The sequence below is a fragment of the Barbus barbus genome (assembly GCF_936440315.1).
Source record: "Barbus barbus genome assembly, chromosome: 18".
In the NCBI taxonomy this organism is placed as follows: Eukaryota; Metazoa; Chordata; class Actinopteri; order Cypriniformes; family Cyprinidae; genus Barbus; species Barbus barbus.
This window is the reverse complement of record NC_136746.1, coordinates 20,064,014-20,083,246: the sequence shown is the minus strand read 5'-3', so window position 1 is coordinate 20,083,246 and position 19,233 is coordinate 20,064,014. Positions and strand designations below refer to the sequence as shown.

At 37.0% G+C, this 19,233-nt stretch overlaps 1 protein-coding gene across 1 annotated transcript; it reads right to left on the bottom strand.

The window, feature by feature from the left end:
- Positions 1-6,277: 6,277 nt before the first annotated feature.
- On the bottom strand, positions 6,278-18,828 carry LOC306884747 (hypoxia-inducible factor 1-alpha-like). The gene is made up of 15 exons (XM_079440920.1): positions 18,616-18,828; positions 12,662-12,852; positions 12,434-12,579; positions 11,747-11,831; positions 11,552-11,664; positions 11,237-11,436; positions 10,267-10,373; positions 10,032-10,179; positions 9,693-9,946; positions 9,062-9,258; positions 8,860-8,964; positions 8,473-8,705; positions 8,209-8,311; positions 6,708-6,816; positions 6,278-6,595 (listed from the first exon to the last, which is right to left on the bottom strand). Exons 1-15 carry the CDS (start codon positions 18,663-18,665, stop codon positions 6,432-6,434), a joined length of 2,205 nt encoding a protein of 734 aa, XP_079297046.1. The 5' UTR covers positions 18,666-18,828; the 3' UTR covers positions 6,278-6,431.
- Positions 18,829-19,233: the final 405 nt, after the last annotated feature.

Below are 19,233 nucleotides of genomic sequence, written 5' to 3'. Positions count from 1 at the left end.
AATCTGAGTGTAAACAGTTCGAAATCTTGAGGCTGGCCTGATGCTTATAGGTGCCACGGGACATGTGAGAGGAAATAAGGCAACATGTTTACACCTGACGCGAGTGGTGTGGCAAAAGACAACATTGAACCCATTATAATCAGAGATGCTGTCTACAATTGATATGGGGCAATGCAACACGACAACTGTTGCGATGTAGACACAGTGTAAGGCAGGTGAAAAGCGTTTGACACTTTGCTACAATTGTGGTGTCAAGTCTAAATGCATTTAGGAAAAACAGCATTTAAATTATACATTTTTCTAGAGTTTTTTCTTGGACATGTTAAACATATCTAATCAATTTGGGTAATACATTTTCATTTTGCAACTTAAAGCTTTAAAATATGTTTTTAAGTTGCATGTTAAAACTAGTGTAGAAAATTGCAAATTTAAATTGTAAAATTGAATTTTCATTTTGCACTAAATGTCGCACAAATGTATGGGAAAATGTAAATTTAAATAAAGAAATACAGTGCTATTTTACATATTGCATTGCCATTTTGCATATTACATTTCAAATTGAATTTAGCTATGCATATGCTTCCATAGTCCTGGAGGATCTAAATGCAACATCTGTTAACACAAGACTGCCCTTCAGAGCATGTAAACACACACTACCTCTCCTTAACCACATTTCTTAGACTCACTCCATTAGGAATGACATCATTCTGTGTTGAAGGGTTGTGAATACAATATAATTGTTTCCAGGTTTTTTCTCACACTCGTAATTACAGCAGTAGATTGTACAGTTACATGAGCCATTGTGCCGAAGGGTGATCAGCACTTACTTTTAAAATGTCCATTTAGTCCAGTTATTTCAGTTAAAACCTGTTTTTTTTTTTCTTACTTTTTTCTTTTTCTCACTTTGGATTTTCAAGACTGACTAGAATTTGTGTAGATCTGATAGTAACATGACACCCCCTGCTGTCCTGGAGAGATACTGCAATAAAACATTTTCTGACCCGAAAATCTCACGTTTCAGAAGAACCTGAGGTCAGACATTTCAATATATTGCATAACGCATCATTTTGAATGTTAACAGTTGTCTCAGTTGTGACAATTGTATTTTTCCTAAGGTATTAAGAGAACCATTTCAGTCAAACAACGTTATACTTCATAAAAAAGTTTTGAGAGAATTCAATTAGCCTATGTTTCTTGAGCTATGAAAGAGCAACCTCTGAGCAATAAAATTTTCCTCCAAGGAGGAATAGATTAGATACAAAGGGATGAATAATGTAGTTATGGAGAGAGAAAGAGATCTGATTTATTACAAATCTTCGCTGTGTTTGTGTGTGGCCGGGTTTTTCTGTTGGTGTGTGTCCATAGAAAACAGTAAAGCTTTCACATGTAAAAGGGTTTTATAACCGGTCCTCTGAGGACAAATAGTTGTGTGTGTGTGTATTTACATGAGTGTGAATGATTGTGCGTGCGTGCGCCCGTGGAAGAAGAATGATGTGTGGGTAAGTGTGTTTAACAGATGTAAGTGAAAACAGGCCTCCTGGCTGTCCGCTGGAGCTCAGTTAAAGCTGAGGAAGAGATAGACATCTTCAGTCCATTACACATGCTTTCGCTTAGCATTTGATCGATATACCATGTGCAGTCATCAACTACAGGAAACCCATTTGTAAGATTTTGTGTGTTTGCTGTGCTTTTTCCAGCCTCAGCAGATTTTGTAAAGTAGCACTGATGTGGAATCAGTTAACCTTAACCAAACTGCATTCTGAATACCTCAAACTGAAACTCTGAAACTGTCCACGGGTCATCAAACTGTTTAAAGTGTAATTGGTGTTGATTAATGAGAGAGAGCCCAAAAAAAATGCATCTTTCAAACCATGTCACACTTTGATAAAACATTAGAGCTGTTGGGATCCATACAGAGAAAATGAACATGGATCATTCAAAACTCCCGAGAATCACTAGTTGTAAAAGAAACACAAACCTTAAAGGTGCTGTATGTAAGTTTTTGACTCTACTAAAGCATAAAAATGCCATAATATGTTTGCAGATATTTAAAAAACATACTAAGTTAACATAGTTGTTTGTCTGAAAAACAATGCTACAGTCAGTTATTCTCCTTTGAAAATGTGCATTCCGGCCTGGAATGTCGGTTTGTGTCTTTGTTTGTGGAACCTGCCAGTTTACCCAATTGTATTTCGGCACGCCAGGTTGCCAGTTAGTGAAAACACAGCGTATTTCATTTCATTCTTAGTCATGTGCGCTCGTTAATCTGGCAACCTGCGTGTGCGTCAAGTCTGAGGAGGAGTGTGAATGATTCACTGTAAAAAAAAAAAACAACAACATTAATAACATGCAAAGCAACTGATAAGCGAAGTGATGCCAACAGTGAAGAACTCTTTTATAATATAAGCCAATGCAGAACGTTACAGTTCAGTTCAACAACAATCAGGTCATTATTGTGAACATGATTATAATTAGTAATGATCAGCATTACTGAAAATGTTTATGAGAACAAACCCTTAAATAGAAAAACAGTCCTTTTCCTGCCTTCAGAAAACTGGTCCGTGTTTGATTAAAGTGCAACAGTCCATAGGGACTGAGCACAACTCTCCCCATAGCAACAAAAGCAAGAATAATGGGATTTTCCCTCTAATTCAATGAGGGCCATTCACTCAACCTGGACGACAGACACAGATACAAAATGCTGTGTATAATGTTACCAAGGAATAAAGCCATTCGCCATGAGTAAGTATTTTCCCACAGAATCATGGAAGGGAGCTTCTGAGGTTTTGTATGTATGTGTGTCTCGCATGGCACATAAAGAGCCCATGCAGCGTCTTGAGCAATGAAGTAAGTCCTTTGGCAAGGCCACCAGTAATTGAATACAGTTCTTGTTCTGAGTTGTGTTTGATGAACACACACATACTGTAGCAGATGCTCTTGACTCATTTGTGAATGTGCTGTTTATATACTGAAGGGTTAGGTTTAGTGGTGTAGAGAATGGAAAAAGGTGAAATTACAAAACAATAATAGGTTAAATTAAATTTGTTTAAATTATGATTTGTTTCGAAGGTATTTAAGGGTTTGCATATGTAGGAACTGTTCCATGTTTATTACAGTACAAAATGTACAGACTTAAAGGAATATTTCACCCAAAAATGAAAATTCTCTCATTAATTACCCACCCTCAAGTTGTTCCAAACCTGTAAGACCTTCATTCATCTTCGGAACACAAATATTTTTGTTGAAATCCATGAGCTTTCTGACCTTGAATGTGGTAGGACTCTTGCTGTCTATGGAGGGTCAGAAATCTCTCGGATTTCATCAAAAATATCTTAATTTGTGTTCCAAAGATGAACGAAGATCTTAAGGGTTTGGAACAACATGAGGGTGAGCAATTAATGGCAAAATTTTATTTTTGAAATTTTTCTCTTTAAACTTGAAAATTCATATATACTATAAATCAGTTTAGGGGAAATTGGAGTGCACTACACCACCAAAATGTAATGTAATGTAATGGTCCAGTAAAGGTCAAAGTTTGACAATGGATTTTAATTATGGAAACAATAAACTGAACTATTGGGCTTTTTTGATTTACTTCTAGCTTCCACTCTTACTTCCAGCATCAATTTTGATAATATAGTTTATATTAGTTAACAATAAATAATCTTTTGAGCATGTTCTTGAAAACAGTAATTTGAACTGGGTTTCAGTTATCATCTTGGGTTATATGTCTTTGTGTTTTGGTGTTAAATATTCTTAATTATTTTTTCTTAATGTTCTCTTCTAATTGCCAATTTACCTTATGTGGATGCAATTGTGTTTTTTTTTTTTTAATTATGTAATTCATTTTATATTTTAAAATGAAGTCATTTTATATTTTTCTCCCCTCTGTATATGACTTACAATTAACCCTTGTGCACCCTTATGGACATTTTTGTCCAGTTTAGTTTTTTTTTTTTTTTGATAATTTTGCCTGTGTTAATGCTAACTGCATAAATTTTGGCTCAGGTATGTATTTTTATTGGAATTTTAATATTCCACCCTCATTTCCTTTAATAAATCTATTTTACACTAGGTACACAAAATTGTTACACTCAGGACCTTTTGGACAAAAATGTCCCCATTGAAACCCATTAAAACTGCTATTTTTAATCGCAGTGCCGTTTAACTGTAAGATGATGCAATTTTTGTTAATAGGCATTCATTCTCTTGGCAAGGCTTCAAAATTTAATTTTTTACCAGATTGTGCCATTTGTTCAGGTTTGGTCTATAAAGGGTCTATAAAGCAAATACTTGCTTTATTCCTGTTTTCTGCTTCTGCATATTATAGAGCCAATTGGATAAATAATGCAGCTATAATTGTGTGGGTGTGTTGGTATGGATGTCAGAGTGTGGTTTGTATGTGTATCATAAAAAAATTGTGTGTGTGTATGTGTGTGTTCTTGTAAAAATTGAGAGAGAGAAACTCTACTGCAAATCACAAATCCAAGCACTGTGTGCCCCAGCAGAGTTTTGCTGGCATCTAATGGGGAAAATTTGGTACTGCGCCCAAACAAAATTTTACTGAAAGCTCAGTTTTTGAGATATCAACCTCAAATTTGGAAGACAACTTGTTTAGATTTATGGCTTTGATTTTTTTTAGCAGGTTAAGAGTTCAACATGTTTCATATATAAAATATTCATAAAATAAAATATTTTTCATAAACTTAAACCTGTATCACCTGTTTCACTTTTTAAACTTTTTTTACTTCAACAATAATCTGCCATGGGTCTTCTTTAAAATGAGACCACACTTATGTCTCTGCTCCCAAGTTTCCAATTTTTATGACCTTTTTTTTACATGGACATTTTTGTCCACTATGGACCTAAGTGTAACTTTTTTTTATTGATGCACAAGGGTTAAGCTAAATATAATTTAAACCTTTTTGTATATCATCGTATACCCAGTGTAGTGAACTATAATGTATAAACATAAGATTTTTATTCAAAATAAATGCTGTTCTTTTGAACTTTTAAAGAATTCTGATGATAATAAGAAATGTTTCTTTAGCAACAAATGATTAGAATGATTTCAGAAGAATCATGTGGATGTGGGGTAAATAGAAAACAGTTAATTGTTAAATTACAACAACATTTGACAATATTACTTTTTACTGTAATTTTTATTTTTGTTTTATTTATTGTCTTATTGAGTATAATAGATTTTTAAGGCTTCAAATTAAAACCATACATGAAGATTTAAAGCTGAATGATGTTGAAAAACTTTTTTATTTGTCACAGACATTACAATTGTCCTGAAGACAATGTGACATGACGAAGAAGAACATGAGAAACACACAGCGGCAAAGCTCACACACTAGGCATTGTAACACATCTTATGCCTCCTATATGAAGTGACATACTGCCAAGTATGGTGACCCATACTCGGAATTCGTGCTCTGCATTTAACCCATCCAACGTGCGTGTGTGTGTGTTCAGCAGTGAACACACACACACACACCGTGAACACACACCCAGAGCAGTGGGCAGCCATTTATGCTGTGGCACCCGGGGAGCAGTTGGGGGTTCGGTGCCTTGCTCAAGGGCACCTCAGTCGTGGTATTGAGGGTGGAGAGAGCGCTGGACATTCTCTCCCCCACCTACAATCCCTGCCGGCCCGAGACTCGAACCCGCAACCTTTGGATTACGAGTCCGACTCTCTAACCATTAGGCCACGACTTCCCCCTGTACACAGTCGTAATGGATATGCCATTGTTAACGTAACACAGAAATCTCATAGGGAACACAAGGGAACATTTAACTTGTTAATGCCCTATAGATATATTCAGAGATTTAATTAAGTAGAAATCTCTAGCAATAATAACAACAGTGAGTAATAATTTCAACATTAAGGTTTTTAGGTAGTTTACTCAAATGCTGTATAATATATCAAACGGATTCAAATAACAGCCACTTTAGACATTTCACAACATTTACACACATTTACATCCATGTTTTCATGTGGGACACATAGAGACCTGAACAAAGAAAACATTTAGACATACCTTCAGTGCTAATAAAATAAAATTTTCTGAAAGCTGGAGGTAAATTCATGTCATTTGTGCAAGAATAATATTTGCAGTTATCACACAATACAATCTTATATAGAATAGAATATATATATATATATATTCTCTTCTCTGTGCGTATTTATAACCTGTAAGAGCACAGCTCATAACTGCTCTACGAATTCTGTTTTACCCTCATTGATTTATTATTATTTAGTTTTTTGCTTTTTGATGTCCAGCTTGTATTTACCATCCACTCATTAGAAGCAGAAGCATCCCATCTGTTTCGATTGCTCACCACTGTTTCTTTGTAATGGAAGTTAATCCATAATGCTACTGATCTCTCCCTAATCATGGGAAAACAAAAGTATGGCTTTTATTTTTTTAAATAACTAGGTCCAAGGCACACAGTAGTTCCTCCCCCTGTAGCAGGTGCTGCCGCCCAGTCACAGGTGCATTTACCTCACAGTCGTAACCGGTAAGCTGGGGGAGGGGCATCGTTATGGCTCCACCCTCTGACGATCTGCTCAATAACCTACTCGCAACATCTACGAGGAAAAAGAAAGAGCAATTAGTCAATGTACAATTATGAAAAACAACTGATCTCACAATATTCACAAGGGTTTCGCACAGTGACGTGTGGTCTCCATGGTGACATACCAGATGGCAGCACCAGTATCGTGGCATGACGAATCCCTTCTGATGATGAAGAGTCAGATTTTCTGACCTTTTTCTCTGGAAAATCAGTCACCACCTGCAGCACAGAACCCTGGGAGAAAACACCATCAACAGTCAGTCATAAACTCTCCTTACACACATTTAAAGTAACAAATAGGCCCGCTATTAATTGTTGTGGATAAGTGCTATTATTTGTCTGATTTAAACACCCTAAAGGAGATTATTTTGCTATAATGCCAAGCTGACTCCACATTATTCTGCTTATTACGCAGCTTCTTACCAAACAAATAAATATTTGAAGAAATATAAAAATATAAATATGAAAAATCGAGAGAGAGATATTAAAAGCATCACAATTATCCACAAGTTATTCACACGACTCAAGTCCATCAATACCTTTTGAAGCAAAAAAACTGAATTTTTGTAAAAAACAAATCCACCATTAAGCCATTTTAAATTTAATTATGCTTCCTGCAGTTAAAACGTCCTCTTGTTTTTGCTTGTAAACAGTGCTGGATTCATGCATATTTCTCTCCTGATTCAAATTTGAAGTTAAAAACATCAAAAGTTATATATTTAAAATACATTTATTTCATACTAAGTATAGTTCAAATCTATTAACATATTTACTGACAGATAACTCGAGACTTACTGATATAAAAATTATAATTAAACTGTTTTAATGTCACTTTTGATAAGGATTGTATGATATTTGAATAATATCAGACTTTAAATGAAAAATTTAAAGTGTACCTGAAATACACTTGCAATAGTTCGACTTTAGCACAATAAAATATGCTAAGTATATCTTTAATTGTACTTCAGCACTACTTCTGCACAATTAAAGTGCATTAAGTACAAAATTAGTTGTTCCAATTTAGCAGACTTTAAGTATACCAGGTTTAGTATACTAAAAGTACAATTGCAGGACATTTTTATGAAGTACATAAATATAAACTTGTATTTGTATTATGTATTTCAAATACATTTAAGTATATTTATTTTTCACTAGGGTGCAGCTTTTCACTGCACAACATGTTAATTGATGGACTGGATTCATGTGGATTAATTGTGGATTGTTGTGATGTTTTTATCAGTTTGGACTCTCATTCTGACGGCACCCATTCACTGCACATGATCCACTGGTGAGCAAGTGATGTAATGCAAAATTTGTCAAAATCTGTTCTGATGAAGAAACAAATTCATCTAGATCTTGGATGGCCTGAGGGTGAGTACATTTCAGCAAATTTTCATTTATGGGTGAACTATTCCTTTAACTTGCCAAGCAACACACAAAAAGTGGTGCAGTAATACTGATGTAATGAGGTCACAATGTGTATGTTTAAAGTGTACTTTACAACAGCTCTGAATGTGGTTCTGTTCTATAAACAAAGATATCTGACAGTTCACTAAAGTGAATGACCACTCAGAATCAAGTATTCCAGAGAAGTATGCAATAATACACACTAACGCTCAAACATACCAGCCTTATTGCTTCAGACAGAGGTATGGTCTCCAGTTTTCTCTTGAGTAGCTTTGGGTTGGTCTGACATTTAGAAGAAATATCACTGTCTTGAATAATTTCCCTAGAGAGTTACAGAAAGAAACAGAAAGAGAGAGAGAGAAAGAGGAAGGTAACAGAAAACAGATTGTTCTTGAACAACTATTTATTTGTTCATCTGTTAAGTGTTTGTTTTCAGCACAAATCTGATCAACAAAGCGTGTCTCTCTGTAGATGAAGTCTCACCTGCTGCTGTCCTGCTTTGTGGTTCTAGTGTTCTGTGGAACAGTGTCACAGGACACTATGTCTAGAGGGGCTCCTGGGAGAGCAGGAGGAGTTTGTGTGCTGCTGGAGGGGGTCAGTTCAAGCTCTGAACTCGGGCTGGAACACATCGATTCGGCTCGGGAAACAGTCCGCAGCTGGAAATCATCATCCATGGGAATGTATGGAGCTAACATCTCCAGATCCAAACCCACTCCCTAAAAAAAATCATCATAAGCTACAGCAATAAATGAGCACATAAGGGTGCAGAACATGTTTTACGTTATGTTGGTTGATATGGTCATCTTAGACCTACATTGACATCTGTGTGGAAGCAGTAGGTTTGAACTTCAAGTTTGAACAGTCATCTACCTGTGTATTAAAGGGGGTCTTGGACTCTATATCCATGGAAAATAGTCTTTCCACGTGATCCGGTTTTAGCTGGTCACTTAATTCTGAATCCACTGGGAGATCAACCTGAACATAAACAAACAACCAATCCAAAGTAAAAAATTGTATCAAAACATTTGTAAAGTATGAGGAAATGCACTGTAAAATTGTGTCTAGACTCCACCTGGGATCTGGAAGAATCAGGAGGCGAAGATTGTGGGAATTGGAAGTCGTCAGGGTGTAGATAGGCTGTGGAGGCATCATCATCGTTTAGGGAGGAGCAGGGAGGAGAGAGGGGTGAGAGAGGTAGCAGAAGACTTGAAGAGGGCAACATAACATCATTGTAGAGAGGAATTTCTGTCAACACAGAGAGTGCAGAGTCTGCAAGAAATTAACATACAGCAAGGATGTTAAACTCCTCCATACTTTTTTCTAAATGGTCAAAATATGAATACAATTTTTATACAATACAAATATTGCTGCATACTGTATCCATTTATTTTGCAACACTGAAGTAAGCAATTTTCTATGAGTGTGAGAGACTTCCATTTCATTATGTAAATAATTAGAAAAATAACAAAGTGCACTAAACTGTAAAACTACTTGCGCTACAGGCCAATGAGTTCATAATCACAATAATAAATTAAAATATTATGATAACAAATACCAGTTTGCAATATCAATCAGCATAACAGGCTATTTTTGTAAAGCTACTGCAGGCTGAAATTGCGTGAATGACCCTGAAACTTCCATGACTTATTGTCTCAGAACAACTAATAAATCTGATTTAGATTGTGGATTTGTGGCGTTCAAACCTGTGTTGGTGATATCCAGAGTGAGGACAGGGTCTGCTAGAGTCAGTTCCTCTGGCTCCCCATTCAGGCTGTCATGTAGCTCCTCTCTCACACACTCCTCTTTCTTCTCATTCTTTGCCTTTGCCTCCTCTTTCAGCTCTGCTATAGTCACTTCAGTTCCGAGTGACTCCTCCTGGTGTTCTTCCTGTTCCTGTTTAATTTTTGTGCTGTTGGTTTGCTGGAGGGACAGGATTTTTTTGGGCTGTTCAATGCCACTGCAGAGTAAGAAAGGATGAAAATAATGCCACTTACACAAACACATATTGGTATTCAGGTCGACACAAATGTTTCAATGCACACCTGAGGATGTAGTTAACGCAGACCACACACTGTGGCTTGGAGTTTTTACTGTTATAGATCACAGTGGCTTGAGTCTCTGCCCAAGCAAACCCTCCTGCTTTAGCCAGCAGCCGATACTGTCCAGTACACGCTTGTCCCTTCACAAACACTGCAAATAGAGACATATATAAAGCATTACGATGTATCTTCATTTAGACTTGTATAAGTGAACTGCATTTACAGTATATGTTCTTACAGTTGTGGTGTGTTTTGGTCATGTGGTCAGAATCCAGTGCGTGATAGTATTCATACACAGAATGCTGCAACAGATCCACTGGCTCATAACCCAACAGCTCTGTGATCCTGCAAACACACACAAGTTGCATGCCACTCTGTGACACTGCAGCTTTTGTAAGTCACCACTAGATGGTGAAGAAATCCAGGTCATAAATCCACAGACTTTCTCTGCATCTGAACAGGCATACTTCCTTACTAAATAGTAAGTCTAAATATCCATTAGCCCAGAAATGCTAAGCAAAAAGTAAGCTAAGTAAGATTTTTAATGTTTTTAAAGTCTCTTATGAAATACACAATTCACAGCACAATACAATTAAAACAGTAATTTTGTGAATAAGATAACTGTTTTTAGTTATTAGTTAATAATATATTTTAAAATGTGACTCATTCCTGTGATGGCAAAGTTGAATTTTCAGCAGCCATTACTCCAGTCTTCAGTGTCACATGATCCTTCAGAAATTATTCTAATATGCTGATTTGGTGGAAACCATGAAACACTTTTTTCCAGAATTCTTTAATGAATAGAAAGTTCAAAAGAATAAAATTTAGAAGTGTTTAGTTCTGAATTTCTTTTTAAAAATCTGTTGAAAAAGAGTGCATAAAAAATATCTTTGGAAACAAAAAGTTCTCATTATATTTCATTCTTAGTATTTTTCTCACCGAGTTTGTATACATAAAAAATATAAAGCTTCTTTTATATTTTAGGAAGAGGAAGAATCAAGGAGATCAGCATATTTGGGGGTCCACGGCATCAAAAAGTAAATAAAAAATCCCAGCAGTGAACATTTTAAGTGACTTAAGTGTCCACTCTATAAGAAATGTTGCTCAGATGTTAGAGTCAGATGTAGCAGCTGTCAGCTTATAAGCATTAAATTTTGTGCTGAGCGGGGCAGGTGTTATTGTACAGCACTCTTGTGCTGGGACTTTACCTCTCATCGCAGTAGGTGAAGCGCATATCTAAAGTGTGGCGGCTGAGAAATGTTCTAGAATCCAGAGGAGCCTCAATGTTCGCCGGGTGGGGAATGGACTCACAGATGAGCACCAGGAACGTAGAACACACATTTTTTTCCTCACACACACCCTTCTTGATGCCATCTGTTGTGTGGATATGGCCCGAACAGCGCAGCACCTGTCAGAAAGAGAGGCTGATAGGGATAAATATGGATCCAGTTTCACTGCATAGATGCTTTCAGAGTGATATGCAGTAACGTGGTCAAAAGTGAAGCACAAGTAAGGGGTGGTACCTTCCAGGAGGCAGATTTGACATTGACAGTGCGCCCTCTGTTGGTTAGTGTACATTTCATCCTCAATAGAAAACTCCTGTTTGTGTGCTGCTCCTTCGCTTTCTTAGACAGACCTAAATGTGGGAAAATGGAGAGAGATGAGCGTGAGTGATCATGATTGTGACTGAGACAGAGAGAGAAAAGAGAGAATATTACCAGTCCTGTGTGCCAGCATTTCTCTGAGCTCTTCATGGTCACATGGGTGAGTAAACTCAAACACACTGTGTCCAGTAAGGTCGATCTAAAAGGGAAAGAAATCATGTTATTATTTGAATTTATACGACCTGGATACACATTCCTAATGTGGATTATGGAACAGTTATTACAGTAATACCCAATGTAATAATTTTTACCCAAAATATTATTAAGCAAGCAATTGTAAAACCTGACATATTGTTTTTGTTGCTGTTGCTTGTTCTACTGTTCAAAAGTTTGGAGTCAGTAAGATTTTTTTTAAGAAAAATGTATGCTTTTATTAAGCAAGGACATATTACATTGATCAAATGTGACAGTAAAGATATATATATTGTTATAAAAGATTTTTATTTCAAATAAATGCTCTTTTGTAGTTTCTATTCATCACTTCTCATCAGTATCAGTACAAAAATGATAAAAAAATATTAAACAGCACATCTAGAATATACAACTAGAATATTAGAATGATTTCTATAGGATATACATGTCAAACTGAATTGAGCCAAGCTGTAACCAAATGTCAGATTTTCAAAATGTTGTTGATGCACTGTAACATTCATAACAAGAATCATAATCAAATCTAATTATTGTTAGTTAATGTTTTGAAACTAGTAATAAAAAAGGCTTCCAATGTGAGTTGGAACTCACCTGAGGAAGGCCCAGACACTTGCTGACATTCTCTGACAGGTAGACAATGTCGCCATCAGCAGAAAGGACCGTGAGAAACCCGTCCAGAGCTTTCAGATATGAACTGTTCCACTGAGAATCTAATTCAGACTCCACATTCAGTACATCTAAAAAAAAACAACACATTCTGTCAGTAACAAACACAGCAAACCTACCAAATGAATCTCACTGAACATCCGTCTCTCTCACCTGTGTTCAGTAGTTTACGCAGGCGCAGATAACTGAGTGCAAGTCTTATTACTGATGCTTTATCCAGGTTAGTGGTGACGCTGTGGGGGAGGGGCAGTTCTCTGGCCAGTTCATAAAACACCTCTGACTCTTTTCCTCTCCGACAACGTGCCGCATCTCTGGATTTCTCCTTCCTTCGCTCTGAACTCACTCTATAATGAACACATACACATATATAATCCATATTAAGGGTCTGTGCTGTTAATGCCTTCAGCAATACACATCTGTGTGCTATGAAACAGTCAAAAACATAGGTCTACATCATAGAGCTTTAAAACAGACACATAAGTTTTACAGTGTATAAACCAGCTGCAAATATTAAGCAAAGGTGCAGTTGAGCAAGCAAAATGACTGCGGATGATGATCAAATATAAAAACATGATATGATGTTATACTTTAGGGCTTCTGTTTTGAACAAACAATAATGTATTATAATGTGTGGATCTGTACTGTGGAGTGCTGTGTAATTTTGTGTTATTTAGGGTCAGGCAGGCTGAAGTCAGTCGCCTTATTAACAGAGACTCGATGGAGACACGGCAGGTAAACCCACTTTCACACACACAAAGATCCTACTGTACAGTGCCTGACATCGTAATGTTTGCTGTGAGCTGTCCTCAGGGCAAATACGGAAAATCAAGAGCTCATAAAACATCCGTGAACAAGACTAGTCAGAGATGTCAACACTGTTTAATTAATTCGACTTGATTTATATTTCCACTCTGTCTCTTTCTCAAGATTTAAAATATGAGAAGACATGACTGTCAAATCAGTCAAAATTAGACACATACTGTAGGCTATATGTTTGAGTTTGCAAGTTTTGTATGTTTTTATGCATCTCAAATCAAGTCAAGTCAAGTCTGCTTTATTGTCAATTCTTCCACATGTACAGCACATCTGCCAAGTGTGAAGGTCACATTCAGTTTGGTGCCGACTTCACATACTTGTGCGTTTGTAATGGTAATGTCTTTGTCTGGGCATCTGGGTCCTGGGATAAGATGTGTCAGTGGGCACAATTTTGCAATGTGCTTATATATTAAGAAACAGGTCCATCATATACAGCTGCCTGTGACTGACAAAAGCATATATTTACTCTAAAAACCCTTGCAGGTCAAATCAATTTATTGTCTCGATCTAATTAGTGGTGGGTATTTATCAATGATTCTTTCTGCGGGTTACATCATTACACCAGGAGGTGACCACAAATGACTGTGTTTATGAGCATGTCACTGACTCATTCGTTCAACTGATTTGTTCAAAACACTGATTTACTCACGAAGGACACAGTTGTCTTTATGAGTGAGTCCTTGAATCAGTCACTCAACCGGTTTGTTCAAAATGCTGATTTATTCAGGAACAAAAGTGACTGGCTATTAATGGTGGAAATATGAAATAAAAATGCCTTCATTTTTTTAATCCAACAAAGGATCTAAAGGAAAAACTTTCTTTTGTTTTAATCTATCAAACATTTTACAATTTGTTGTTATTACAATCGAAATTTTATAACTACATTAAAATAACATTAAATATGTTGGCCCCTTGTGTGTGTGTATTTTCTGTGTTTCTCTAAGGCCCCTCATGAGACAAGACACAGCCATACATGTAAAGCTTACACACAAACACACACTTTTGAACTCTGAGAGCTCACTTTGAGGTTTGTACGCTAATACAGTACAGTTAGAGCATCTAGATGCTGGCCAGCCTATCGCCCTGAAAGCGAAAGCTAAAGAAACCACTTTGTCATCTCAACCCCTCTTCCTGTCTTTTTCTCTGAATCACTCCACCTGTTTGATCATTATCTGCAAATGCTATTTCAGATGCAACAGAACAGTGAAGACAAAAAAAGACATTAGTAATGCACCAACAAACACACAAGATCTTTCAATCACCCCGCTGACCATTTCCCATTCAGTACACTAATTAGAAATATATAATGAAACAAATGTGGATTCATTAAGGTCCTATTATGGTCCTATTATTTGTACATTTGAGATGTAGTAAACATGGTTAGCAAAAAACAGTAAACAATTGAAACTCTATTACTAATCCTTTTCCATAATTAGCATATCAAGTAACCGTCACATTGCAATGACCTTGACTACATGGAAGCCATGCTTTATAGCAGCATTATGCAGGATCCTGGTGTAGATTAGCATGTGTGATCTTGTCAGTATTAGTTAGTGGTTGATAACAGAGTTTGTTTTAAAAAGTTAATATTAAATAATAATGTTCAATGCAATCTTTAGTAGGCTAAAATCTCAAAATGAATATCCAATTTTCATACTGTACATTCTATTGTTGCCATGCATTTACTTATGGTATATATAAAATAAATGTGTCCCTATATAGTGTTCTTCATCTGTCAAAATATTTTACCTAAACCCTGAAAGGTTCTGCATACAGCTCAAAAATGTTGTCTCGATATAGCCTACTGTAGGACATATTGAGTAGTTCTGTAGATTACTGTAAGTTACAATACATCTGTTCTGTAGGAAGCTACAGATGCTTTTTTAAGATAACAGTCTCACAAAAACACAACTGTAGCACGATGGAGAAAAAAAATAAGCTAACCACAAACCCCTGCTGAGAGAACATTAAAACATCAAACGGAGCATAGTAGTATAATAGACGACAAAGAGCCCCAAGAGAAGTTGTTGAACACTGCAATAAGGTTCAATTTGTTAACGCTAGTTAATGCATTAGCTAAAATGTTGAACCTTGAATAACTGAAAAAATAGCGTTAAATTGAAATGTTAAATATGTAGTATATATGTAGAAATTAACATTACAGTATTGGTAGGTCATGATACCTTATGCATTAACTGAACTGACACTTAACACACCATTGAACACACAGGTAAGCTTTGAGCCAGACTGTTTTAAACTAAAATGATGCCTAAGGTATCTAATATAGCAGTTACGCTCTGAACTCTGATCTAATAGTCTAGAAGTCATCTCAGATATGCTGAGCCAGGCTGTGGAGAGCAGACAGACGGAGCCTTTAGCATGATCACAGCCCCCTCTGCGAGACAAGCTGTGCCCCTCAGCATGTTTTAATAATAATGATCCAATAAGCTTTCTGTCAGTCAACCTGCTTTCTGTTTTCTCTCCTTCTGACCAATACAAACTGCTTCCTGCAGGGGACTACATGATTCATTATTTATAACACACACACATAAGGCACACTTACTATGGTCTAAATATTTGAACAAGGACAGTGCATACACACTCTTGCAAGAAAACATCTCTGTTTAATCTATATCCACTACATTTGCAACATCGACCATTAGTATCAACAATGTTGGTGTATTTATAAGTTCAGGTTTTCAAGTTTATTTGTATAGCGCTTTTTACGATACAAATCGTTGCAAAGCAGCTCTACAGGAAATTAAGTTTCCACAATATATTTATATATTGCAGAACCTTAATATATTTAACTTATGGCAAAATTTGGTAATTCTGTATGTTGTTCAACCCAAGCTAAAGAATAATAATAATGTACATTTGATCAGATATAACTGCAGTACAAGATTATAAGATGCATTATGTGAATGCTTGGCTAAAGAGATGTGTCTTTAATCTAGATTTAAACAGAGAAAGTGTATCTGAACACCGAATGTTATCAGGAAGGCTATTCCAGAGTTTGGGAGCCAAATGTGAAAAAGCTTTACCTCCTTTAGTGGACTTTGCTATCCTAGGTACTACCAAAAGTCCAGAGGTTTGCGACCTTAGGGAGCGGGTTGGATTGTAGCATGGTAGAAGACGAGTTAGGTACGCAGGAGCTAAACCATTTAGGGCCTTATAGGCAAGTAATAATATTTTGTAAATGATACGGAACTTAACAGGTAGCCAGTGCAGAGACTGTAAAATTGGGGTAATATGATCATATTTTCTTGACCTGGTAAGAACTCTAGCCGCTGTATTTTGGACTATCTGTAGCTTGTTTATTGAAGATGCAGGACAACCAGCCAGCAGTGCATTACAATAGTCCAGTCTAGAGGTCATGGATGCATGAACTAGCTTTTCTGCTAGTTCATGCATTCATAACCAGTTTTAAGAGAGTATGATGTTTAATATCCTCCTTCTTTACAGCATGAGCAGAAATGCTCTCTGTGTGTACGAGCAAGTTGTGTGTTTTACAGGGCACAATATAACACATGCCGGCTTTTGAATAGAATCTAGGTTAATGCCATTATCCTGTCCTTTAAAGAGCTCGTGAACATTTAGAGCTTCTTGGCATCCAGTGGATACTTTATTAGACATTATAACACATTTGAGAAGTGTCCAATAACCAGAGACCCGTTAATGAAATCCATACTACAAAAAAACTCTTCCTTTAGAGGCCAGTGACAAGACATCGAGCAGGACATTATTCAAGCAAAGGTCAACATTCTTCATCAGCTGTCTGATAATAAAGTCTCTTCTATTTACGAATCCTGTTTCTAAGAGGATGAATGGCTGGTTTGATAAGTGCAGGAGCAGCCTAACCTTTCTCAGCTTCGTTTTACACCCCTGCGAATGACAGTGGCGACAGGCCACAAGCTGATAGCACACAGGGGACCTTTACCATAGAGCCAAGAGGAGAGGTGTCAGCTGATCCAGAGCAAAACACTACAGTCGGCTTTCAGAAGAGAGCAGAGCAACACCAAAGATCTAATCTTCATGTGTCTGTACAAAATGGGTGACACCATACAATTTGCATGCATTAACACAGCAGAATGTACTGTAAAGTACATTGAATGTCATTGCAAGAACCCAAACTCTAACCAATTTGAAAATAAGGTGCAAAAAAAATCTGTTCTTTATTTCAAATTCTGCCGCGTGAATAGGTTTAAGCACTTAGCCCCGCTTTTTAATTAAATGGCACTAGGCCGTATCTTCCAGCAAGGCTCCTGAGTGATTTTTAAAGGAAGAGATGATCAATCAAACCCACTATAGGCCTATATGTGATGTGGAGGTTCAACGGGTTCATCGGAAATCCTTCAGCACTGCGCATGTGCAATAAAACCTTAGAATTGACATACAAATCCAAACTCAGATCTCTTTTAGAGCAAAAGGTGAATCGTGTTAAAAAGAGTTCAGTTCTCTAGTTCTGTCAGTGATGCGAAGTCAGTTCGTTTTGAAAACGGATTCATCCAGCAATTCCTTTACGTAATGACGTGGTTATGTCACCGCTTGGTCCCTAATAGACATCCGCAAAACAAGTTCCAGTAATGCCATGTATTGTTCATTTAGGCTATATTTCCAGTTTGTTGAAGCCATGATTCAGCTCATAAAAAAAGTCACTCAGAACCTAAAAATAATTCACATTTAGGGTGATTTCTGAAAAAAAAGTGTGTTTGATAAAACTGTCAGACACTCAAGTCGTCTTTCAGGTAGCCTACTGTACGTTTCATTTCTGCTTTTCAGCTATTAAAGTAAGTTGGTTGGTTAGCTCTACATATTTCTTCTTAGCTCACTTAGTTCTCACTGCAGTGAGGCAGATTTTCTCATGCCTCGACAACAGTTCGATTCAGTCTGATTCGTGAATGAATCATTCAGTCCCGTTTTGTGAACCGGTTCAATTGATTCACTGAAAAAATCTGTCGTTCAATGAACCTCGCGTATCAGCGCAACACTGTTATGTTACAGCCAGTCGACTTTTTCTGTAACAATATTGTTTTTTCTATAACTCTTCCGTTTCTACACTTTGTTTTAAAGCAAAAATCTTGCTATGCAGCAAATTTGTTAAATAAATAGGCTACTCTTGTCGCGGATTCGTTCATACGGTATCAATTATAAATGTGACAACAGGTTATAAGGGTGAAATTATTGAGAGACTATTGACAGCAACTACAAGCAAATGACAAAATTCAGTTAATGAAGCATTACTGCCAAAACAAGCGTATATCTAAACACAGAAAGTGGTGCTTGTTTACCTTTTTTTCCCAGGTGCGACTGAATCCATGGTCAAACGGGACTCCAACATTAAAAAAACCTTCGCAAAACCCCTCGTTCGTTCAAATGGTAGTCAGTCCTGAGTGTGTTTTAAAATACACCCGACAGGAGTCCTAGTGCTCGGGAGATAAAGTTCAATTAAGTTGAAGTGATGCTTCGCTTTTCCTCTCTCGCTTTCTCCGCATCTGCCTGACGGATCGCGTGGGCGCGCAGTCACATGCCTCGGAGTGGCCGGGAACGCGCGGCGGTGCTCCAGTGAGGATATTTTTGGCAAGTGAGCCTCCATCGTACGCTACATAGACGCTGTCCTGCGCTCGCTGCTGCTAGATATGCTTAATATATTAAAGATAACTGGATATTGAGCATTCATGAGGTCACATTTGCAACAAGTAGCCTACATCAAGTGCCAACACAGTAAACACAGAAGCACTTTATCATAGTTTAAGCGAGAACATCATCGCTGGATCTGATTCAAAGAGTTACTTTCACGTTATTTGCCAATTCATTCAATTCATTTGATGGCAGAAGTGGCTAATAACAAGTTGGCACGATAGTAGCCTACTTTATAGTAGGCTACATAGGCCTAGTACTAGTGAAGT

What these genes read in the sequence shown, in the direction of transcription:
- LOC306884747 (XM_079440920.1), bottom strand. Translation starts at nt 18,665, where the DNA reads ATGTTGGAGTCCCGTTTGACCATGGATTCAGTCGCACCTGGGAAAAAA. An exon ending in GCGTAAACTACTGAACACAG is followed by an intron (nt 12,580 to 12,661) that starts GTGAGAGAGACG and finishes GTTTTTTTTTAG; the next exon opens with ATGTACTGAATGTGGAGTCT. An exon ending in ACAAAGCAGGACAGCAGCAG is followed by an intron (nt 8,312 to 8,472) that starts GTGAGACTTCAT and finishes GTAACTCTCTAG; the next exon opens with GGAAATTATTCAAGACAGTG.